Source organism: Carassius auratus, chromosome 26, assembly GCF_003368295.1.
Source record: "Carassius auratus strain Wakin chromosome 26, ASM336829v1, whole genome shotgun sequence".
Lineage (NCBI taxonomy): Eukaryota > Metazoa > Chordata > Actinopteri > Cypriniformes > Cyprinidae > Carassius > Carassius auratus.
In genome coordinates this window covers 11,787,436-11,796,585 of record NC_039268.1, presented here as the reverse complement: position 1 = coordinate 11,796,585, position 9,150 = coordinate 11,787,436, and the positions used below count along the sequence as shown (strand labels likewise).

The 9,150-nt window shown below is 35.8% G+C and overlaps 2 protein-coding genes across 3 annotated transcripts; one reads left to right on the top strand and one right to left on the bottom strand.

The window, feature by feature from the left end:
• The first annotated feature begins 1,044 nt into the window (after positions 1–1,044).
• On the top strand, positions 1,045–4,554 carry LOC113044333 (store-operated calcium entry-associated regulatory factor-like). Of its 2 annotated transcripts, none has more exons than XM_026204238.1 (6): positions 1,045–1,312; positions 1,959–2,137; positions 2,214–2,709; positions 3,148–3,325; positions 3,951–4,042; positions 4,210–4,554. In XM_026204238.1, exons 1-6 carry the CDS (start codon positions 1,234–1,236, stop codon positions 4,233–4,235), a joined length of 1,050 nt encoding a protein of 349 aa, XP_026060023.1. In that variant the 5' UTR covers positions 1,045–1,233; the 3' UTR covers positions 4,236–4,554. The 2 variants fall into 2 exon arrangements, with proteins under 2 accessions (XP_026060023.1, XP_026060022.1); XM_026204237.1 differs by having other exon boundaries at positions 3,145–3,325.
• On the bottom strand, positions 4,465–7,431 carry LOC113044334 (group XIIA secretory phospholipase A2). Its single transcript, XM_026204239.1, has 4 exons — positions 6,787–7,431; positions 6,632–6,708; positions 6,316–6,481; positions 4,465–5,478 (listed from the first exon to the last, which is right to left on the bottom strand). The coding sequence occupies exons 1-4, from the start codon at positions 7,004–7,006 to the stop codon at positions 5,360–5,362; spliced, it is 582 nt and encodes a 193-aa protein (XP_026060024.1). The 5' UTR covers positions 7,007–7,431; the 3' UTR covers positions 4,465–5,359.
• Positions 7,432–9,150: the final 1,719 nt, after the last annotated feature.

Below are 9,150 nucleotides of genomic sequence, written 5' to 3'. Positions count from 1 at the left end.
CATTGGTTCAAAAAAACAAATTTATTATGAAATATCAAAGAGGAACATTAGTTAAGATCACACACACAAAGTTTCACTGTGTAGTTTTAGTACAATCATTAAATTTTAAGTTTTTCTAAACACGATGCAGCTTTCATTATGGTACATTCATACATCTTCGTAATAGACAGACACTGACATCATTATATTTTTTTCAATTGCTAACAAGCAAATACAATATACAACGAACATCATTGGCGGCCACTCTAAACCTCTCCTCCATGTCTTGACCAGGTTACAGCCTGCCTCACCCAAATATATGAATAGTTTTTTCAGCTTCCAGCTCTTTCACCCTATAAAAAGACACGTATTGTAGGAAAAACAAATACTGAAACTGATCATACCTGAACATACTCAGTTTAGTTGATTCGCTTTCATAATCTAAACATTTAATATAATTCATCATTTTCCATAAAAACGATGCTTTAAGAGTAATGCAACAGTTATGTATTATTTTGAGCAGTTGTATCAGTTAATAGTTAGATAATTGTAATGAAATGAATAGACACTGAATTCAGATGTGATGCATGAGTTGCATTTTGAAATAGCAATACTTTGATGTTCAGCTGTGTCATTTTGAACCAGTGATTTTAGTTCAGTTAACAAAATATATATTTTTTATTGTATCCAAGCATTTGGAAAAAGTGTGAAGCAGTTTAAAAAAATTGCATTTTGATCATCGGTTGTGAATTATGTGTCAAGAGTATAGAACAGTAACATGTAAATTCTGTTATTAGTGCAAAAATTATTCTAGAAAACTGTAAATAGAGATAAAACAGTCCTCTCTAATGGTTATTTTCATCTTGTGAAATAAATAGTTAAAAAGTTATATTCACTACTAAAAGGTGTGATTTAAACAGATAATGTTAACTCGAAAGGATAAACGAATGTAGGATGAGGATACTAAACTTAGCCATTCTATAAACCACCTCTGAGATCAGTTATGTAATACAATTCAATTCAGCTGTCAGTAGATGGCGATAATGAGAGGCTCATCTGCATAACTTCAGCAGAAACACGGAAGCGGAAGTAGCGTGAGAAGAATGATGGTGCACTAAACTGTCAGTTACATTTGTTTACATCAGTCTTTATTTTCGCTTTTTGGTGAAAGCCACGCACTGGCTTACAGTGGGGCATTTCAATCCCGTTCAATACTCGAGCATAAAGAGGAGATTTTCCATCGTAACGGTGGAAATGAGGAGCTTTGTTTCCGGGGTTTTGTTTCTGCACTTCTTGCTGTTGATTATACCTCACATCAGCTGCTGGAATGACGGTAAAATATATTTTATATCAACATTATAAAGAATTAAACGTATCATAATCAAGTCAAGGATGTCAGAGAAGATAGACTGGTCGTCAGTCTGAGTAAAATAAGTGCGCATTAGATCTACTTCATACAGTATTTTCATTAAAGTTTTAGTCTAAATTTGCAGCTTTAGTGGATGTTGTGACCCACTGTGATAATATTTTACTAATTTTGCTTTTACGTAATACAGATTAAGTTTGGGGATGTGGCAGATATGACAACACACACACACACACACACACATATATACATTAAATATCATGTAACGTTTTGTAATTTACAGTTGGTGGTTTTATGTGACTTTGGGGCCAATATGACAAAATAAATTTGTGTTTTGATATTTTCTTTATAATAATATAAAAGGAGAATTGGTGGTGCTTTTTGTCATTCAAGTTGTGTGTGTTGCCAAAATGATAATATAAATATATTTTATTTAAATGACAATAAAATATGCAGTAAATAATCTGAACCAGTAGGAATATTAAATATTATTAAAATATATTTAAGTAAACTATAAGATATCTTCGTACCGTAAAGAAGTCATCCGATGCTTTTGTGTGATACCAAATGTTTTAGGGGTGTGGTCAGATACATTTTTATTTTCCTGTGACAGAGGCCGTGTTACTGCGTGATGTTCAGGTGCTCACGCTCAACAGAGGACGCTACACCACTGCACGGCGCTCCAGTCCTGTCCCACAGCTGCAGTGTGTCGGAGGATCCGCTGGCTGTGGATCATTCGTTCCTGAGGTGGTCCAGTGTTACAACAGAGGATCAGATGGCATAGACACACAGGTACGACTCCAGAACTGACTCTTGCATACTATATTTCTCTACACTCTTTATAGTATTACTCTCTCTTTTCTTATAGTGGGAATGCAAGGCTGACATGGACAACGCATACAGGTTTGGTCGCGTGGAGGTATCCTGTGAAGGCTATAACAGTCCCAATGACGCGTATGTGCTGAGAGGCTCCTGTGGTCTGGAGTACACGCTGGAGCTCACGGCAGAAGGGAGGCAGCAGCACACACACGGCTCCAGGGGCTCGTCGGGCTTCTCAGACTTTGCCTCAAACTTCTTCCAAGGCTTTTCCAACAATAAGCAGCAGCAGAGCGGAGGCCATTCTCAGCAGTCTAATGGCCAGTATCCCTACCAGAATGGCCCGTCTGGTGATGGAGTGGGTGGGCTTATAGTGGTAGCTTTCCTTTTGGTGGTGGCATATGCTGTGTACAAGATGTTTCTGTGCAGTCCTACTCACGGCCACCAAGGTTACAGTGGAGATGGACCCCAGGGATACAGCGGGACATGGGATAACAGCCAGGGTACGGAGCCGCCTCCGCCTGGATTCAAACCGGATTATTACTCAGGTACTCAGTGAGCCAGTCAATCTATCTGTCTCTCATTTTCAATAGGATTATTATTATAGACTTAAAGTGATCAGTCACCCAGAAATGAAAGTTACTCACAAACATGTCAGTCCAAACCTGTATGACCTTCTGGTTTCTGGGGAACACAAATTACATTTGGAAAAGTATTGGTAACCAAACAGCTTCACCTCCCATTGACTTCCATTGTATGGTCAAAAATATAGTGCTAGTCAGTGGAAACCAAAACGGTTTGGTTCCCAACGTTCTTCAAAATATCATCTTTTGCGTTCCACAGAATTAAGAAACTAATAAAGATTTAGACAACATGAGGGTGACTGATGGCATTGAAAGTCTAAGTGTAACCAAATATGCATGGTATTTGCATATTTATGTATGAGGACTGTGTAACATTTAATGTTTTGTGGGTTCCCTCAGCAGATCACTCCAACTCAAGGCCCGGGTATGGCTTTTCTGATGAATACACCAAACCTCAGAGTTCTTGGACCGGTTTCACTGGTGGAAACACTGGAGGACACACTGGTGGACGTGGTGGGGGTGGATTCTGGACTGGAATGGGCACAGGTGGAATTCTGGGGTATTTGTTTGGGAATCAGAGGTAAGCAAGCAACATATCCTCACATAATTCACTTAACAGCAAGCACCTGTATGTATCAAGTCTACATATTTTTTTATAACCTTTATTGAGTTTTTTGACAAGGCATACACTTCAATTTCAATGTGAGGTCCAAAAAGAAGAAAGTGGAAACAAAATAATGTAAAAGATGTCTATATATATATATATATATATATATATATATATATATCTATCTATCCCTGATATGTAAAATACTATAAGTCCAGTCAAGACAAAAGATAACAGAGGCTAATTCGTGAAACATAATAAAGGAAAAAAGTTACAAAAATAAGATGCATTGCATAAGACCTGTAAGTGATCATCTTCTCAATTGCTACAGTACAGGCTTCCATATTTCCCAAAATAAATATAACTTGTCATTATTGATCATTCATAGTCTCCCTACTACAGTATGCACAACTCACTTAACCACACATCAAATAAATATACAGCATTGGTATAGTGACTTGTTTGCAAATGTTGTTGGTAATAACATAACAGTTTTAGCCTTTTTTGTAAGAAATGATCTGCCAAGCTAACAGCATTAATATTATTCTAAATGTAGTCATTTGTAGCTCAGTCTTCACCTGACTTTTGTTGATATTAGACGCCAGCCACCCATGGGCTCCGCTGGACCATCTTACACCACCACACCTTCTCCAGCACCAAAAACAAGCTCAGGAACACGCACCGCCTCAGGTAAACTATAGCAAATTTAGTTACAGATTCCAGATGTGCTTTTGTGTTTTAAGCACATTTCTCTCCTATAATGTCACTGTGCTGCATAATGCCATGAGTAAGCTATCAGAAGTCAATTAGATGTGTGTTTTGGAAATGAGATCTATTTCTGGTGTTTTCTGGTGCAGGTTTTGGAGGAACTAAAAGAAGATGATTGAGCAACCTCAGTTCTCAGATTGGACATGATCAACAGACATATTACGACTTTTTATTCATACTACTGTTCATTTATTGCCCAAGACTAAACTAGATAGCTTTAATTGATTGGATTGATTTATTGCAGTTCTCTCAAAACAACTTGCCTTTTTTATTATCATGTGCTTCACTATGGGTTTAAAAAAACAACACACCCAAATACAACTGATCTTACTGTTTATTAAGAGTTTAAGGTTATTTAAAAACTGTGGATAAATATTCTGTAAATTTTTAAAGTCAACATTAAATAAAAATGGACCCTATTGACTTTCTTAATGCAAGTTCTTAGCCCTATGATTTGCCCATAATATTACAAAGAAAAAATGTCTTCTAATAAAAAAAAAAAAGTATATATATATATATATATATATATATATATATATATATATATATATATATATATATTTATTTATTTATTTTTTTTTTTTAATCAGATTCAGTTCCGACTCCATTCTGGTATAGACAATCTAATAAATTTACAATGAAAAAGTTATTGGAGAAATTTAATGCTGAAATATGAAAAAAACAAAAGGGTTGCAAATGCAATTTAAAGTGGACTTTTTTTTTCTTGATAAAACTGTTCTAAACAAAAGCTTGTAAAATTATTATTATTATTTGTGTGTGTATGAGAGATTACTGGTCATACTGTGATAAAGTTCTTAGCCACTGGCTGTTGTGAAAACGTTCTCATTCTTTAAGGCATAATGTGTCTATTGGCTCACTCTATTATGTATTGCTTGCTTTTTGATATTAAAATTCAGATTTGTTAAAGCTCTTCTTGACTTTTCACCTGAACATGAACTCCACAAATGTGTCTACGGATTCAGATTATTGGCTCATCAAGTCTCATTCAAGTTTACTATATATATTCAATATACATGTAGTGTATATATATATAAGGCACATCAGCATGTATAATTTTAGAATTATATAAAATAATTTAACTTTTCCTGTAATTACAAAATACACAGTATACTATGACATTGCAATGAATACATACAAAGTGAAGAAACAAATTGTGTTGCATCTTGCAGTACCCTGAGACGATAAACAATCAAACTTCTACATTAACATATTAACTGCTCACAACTCATCCTTCTGCTCATAGTGGCAAATGCAGGATGATCTTTGGCTGTCCAGGTACGGCTTACATCCCAAGTGCATCACAGTATCGAAGAGCAAAGTCACTGCTGATTGACAGGCTGGGAAAACAAAAAAATGGGTATAAGGTTTGACCTCAGCGAAATGTACAAGAAATACAGTAGGATATGCTGTATATACACACACACACATATATATACAGTAGGGCTCGAAAGTTTGGGCACCCCTTCCAGAATCTGTGAAAATATGAGTAATTTTCAAAAAATAAGAGCGATCATACTAAATGCATGTTATATTTTATTTAGTACTGTCCTGAGTAAGATATTGTACATAAAATATATTAACATTTAGTCCACAAGACAAAAAGATTGTTGAAATTATTAAAATAACCCCACTCAAAAGTTTGGGAACCCTTGGTTCTTAATACTGTGTGCTGTTACCTGATGATCCTCGACTGTCTTTCTGTTTTGTGATGGTTGTGCATGAGTCCCTTGTTTGTTCTGAACAGTTAAACTGAGCAGCGTTCTTCAGAAAAATCTTTAAGGTCCTGCAGATTCTTCAGTTTTCCAGCATCTTTGCATATTTGAACCCTTTCCAGCAGTGACTTTATGATTTTAAGATACATCTTTTCACACTAAGGACAATTGAGGGACTCAAACACAACTATTTAAAAAGATTCAAACATTCACTGATGCTCCAGAAGGAAACAAGAATAAAAAATAACATGCATTTAGTATGATTTCTCTTATTTTTTGAAAATTACTCATATTTTCACAGATTCTGCAAGGGGTGCCCAAACTTTCGAGCCACACTGTATATATATATATATATATATATACACACACACACACACATATATATTGTACACACTGTTGAAAAATACGCTGTTACTATTTAATAAATTTAATTGGGTCAACCTTTAATTTGTTTCAGCTTACCTTGCACACTTTGGGACAAACCCAGTGTCATTTGTAAGTAACTACAAATGGTCCCCAGACAGACCTGGAACTGCTCATCGCAGTCATTTTTCTCTCTTCCACAGGTATCATAGCACAGATCGTGCTCATTACAGCATCTGGTCATTGATGGGAGCCCAATATCAAACTGCACTCAAACACAACACAAGTCAGAGGCAGAGAGAATATTAAAAGAATAAGCAGTATTCAAAGTAGAGAAGCGATCAATGAATTCTCCCAATACATATGAATGAAGACCACAATTCTGCAATATGAGTAATAGCTGTTCTCTCTTCACCTGGAATCCAAACAGAGGGGATCCGCATCCGTTGGGTGGAGATGGTTTGTAGTTGGGACGAGGAACTGGTGTATATCCTATAAAGAGCCAAATCCCATGAACAATTGAACCAGATGATGAGGCAAGAAGAAGTTCTTATGTTTAAACTGACCTACCGTCATTGCACTTAAAGACACAGTGTCCGTCTGAACCTCCTATCATGTCTAAAGCCACGTTAAGGTATTGGTCTATTTTGTGGAGTCCGTTCCGGATGGATTTTAGGGTCTTTTTCCAGTCTGGAGGCTTAATTTCTTCAGTATACTCCTCGGCTTTAATCACATGGATCAGTATCCCAGCAGAGAGCAGCAGTGTGACGCAGGTGACACGACAGGGCATAGTTCAACAAATCCCACTTTTGACAGGTTATTAACTGTAAAGTCTCTCGGTAAAGTAGTTGTGTTATTTACGTTTCCAAAAAGAGAATCCACATATTTAAATAGATATGTTATCGTAAAGTTGTTACCACTAATAAAAATAGTTAATAAGTACTATTAATCAAGTACACGTCGGCGAAAGCACCGGCTTCTTGTTGATAAACAGGCGAAGTTCTTCTTCTACTACCTTTCTATTGAATGACGTTTGGTTTGGTAAGTTACTCGAGGTGCATCTCCGCCACCTACTGGACATAAGGACATACATAAATCAAATAAAGGCCATGAAGAAAAACACTAGAACAATGATGGTTTAAAAATTCTTAAAATAATATATGGGTATAAAACAACAACATATACATATATATATCATATATCTATATGATATTTTTTATATTTTTTTCATTGTTGAATCAAAATGGACCCTATTTACTTTCTTAATTCAAGTGCCTTGCCTTATTCTGCAATGATTCATAAATAATATTCCAAAGAAAACAAATTCTTGCAGGAAGAAAATGTCAACAGATTCAGATCTAGCTCTATTCTGGTATAGACAATCTAATAAATTCCCAATTAATAAAATATTGCATAGTTTCTCAATGAAAAACAGAAATATTAAAGAAGCTATAGAAGGGTTGCAAATGGAATGGTCACCATTGGCATATAATGCAAGATATGACAAGTCAACAGATTTGAATCTAGGTATGTAAAAATATTATGATAATGCTGCCATGTAAATAATTTCTCCTTTTCTGGAATTTGGCTACAAATCTCAGGTGAAAACTGTAATTTTGAGCTCTTTCTACAAAATAGTGGATTACTCAGTAAATAGACACCTGTGACATTTATTATTTTTGGCTTTCATCAATTTTACAAAATAACTGAGCTGGAATGTTTTCGAAATTTGGTTGATTTTGAGACAGAATGACCCATATATTGAGTTATCATTAAATATATGTAACAATGATCAAAACAATCTTTACATTTTTAAATCAAAGAAAGTAAAATTTAACTAAATATCTAGAAATATTTAATTTAGTACGTTTTTAATAAGTTGCAAAGATGTAGGTATAAAAACAGCTTGAGTGGCGTTGCAAAGACTTGAATCCGTATCATCCTGCATCAGCTCTTTTTCAACAGAAAACTGATTACCTACTCTAGGTGTGCAGGAACCAGCCCTTCTTCTCCATAAGGTAAAGCTTTCGCTGGTCAAGCCATTGTTTTGTGCCTTAGGATGCACCAGTGTGTAGTCGAGGATAACTGCAGATAGGACAGCTGTCAGATAGCTTACAGCTATTTCGTTTTCATGCCATACTGACTTCAAGTAGTTCTTATGTGCCAGGATACTATGAGCTTCATTTACAATTTGTAAAACAATATGATTCTCATCAGGGAAGCACTTATTTCTAAGACTGCAGGTAGCAACATTAATTCCTGCCAGGTTTGCTAGGCCCTTTACCAGACTGGAGACAAGAGCATCAGAAAGATAAATGGCAAAAATGGCAAAAACCTGCAAGCAGTCCATTAACAACACTTTTTACAAGATGATATGGCAAATAAGTTAGGTCTTCTTCTTCTGTTCCTGACTGGCTGCTTCTTTCAAATGGAGCTTCATCAAGTATATCCTCAAGCTCCATCTTCTGTTCTGAATCAAAGGTCTTTTTCTTTATTCCAGGTCTTGGTGTGAACAGCTCATTCTCAGGGGTTATATAATGCTTTGGAGTTTCACTTTTCAATCTTTTCAGCTCCTACAGCTCTTCAAAGCATTTAGAAACGATATCCTCAAGCTCCAGTTCCTCCTCTGAATCAAGGTCCTCCACTTTTATTCCAGAACTTGGTCCAAGCACCTCATTCTCAGGCACTATATCAGGCTTACTTCCCCCAAATTCTGACTCTTCAGTAGATTGTGCACCTGATTTCTTCCCTAAAAGAACAACAGGAATTAGCAAACTTTTTTTTAATTCACAGTCTGCTTTAGAATGTCAGAATGGCACTGCAAGCTGTAGTTGTGTGGCTGTTGTAGTTGACATGAATTATGAAAACTGAAATCATGGGGATTTTCCAGGAATATAGCAGACAGTGGCATAAAAAGATAGCTATGTTAGATTA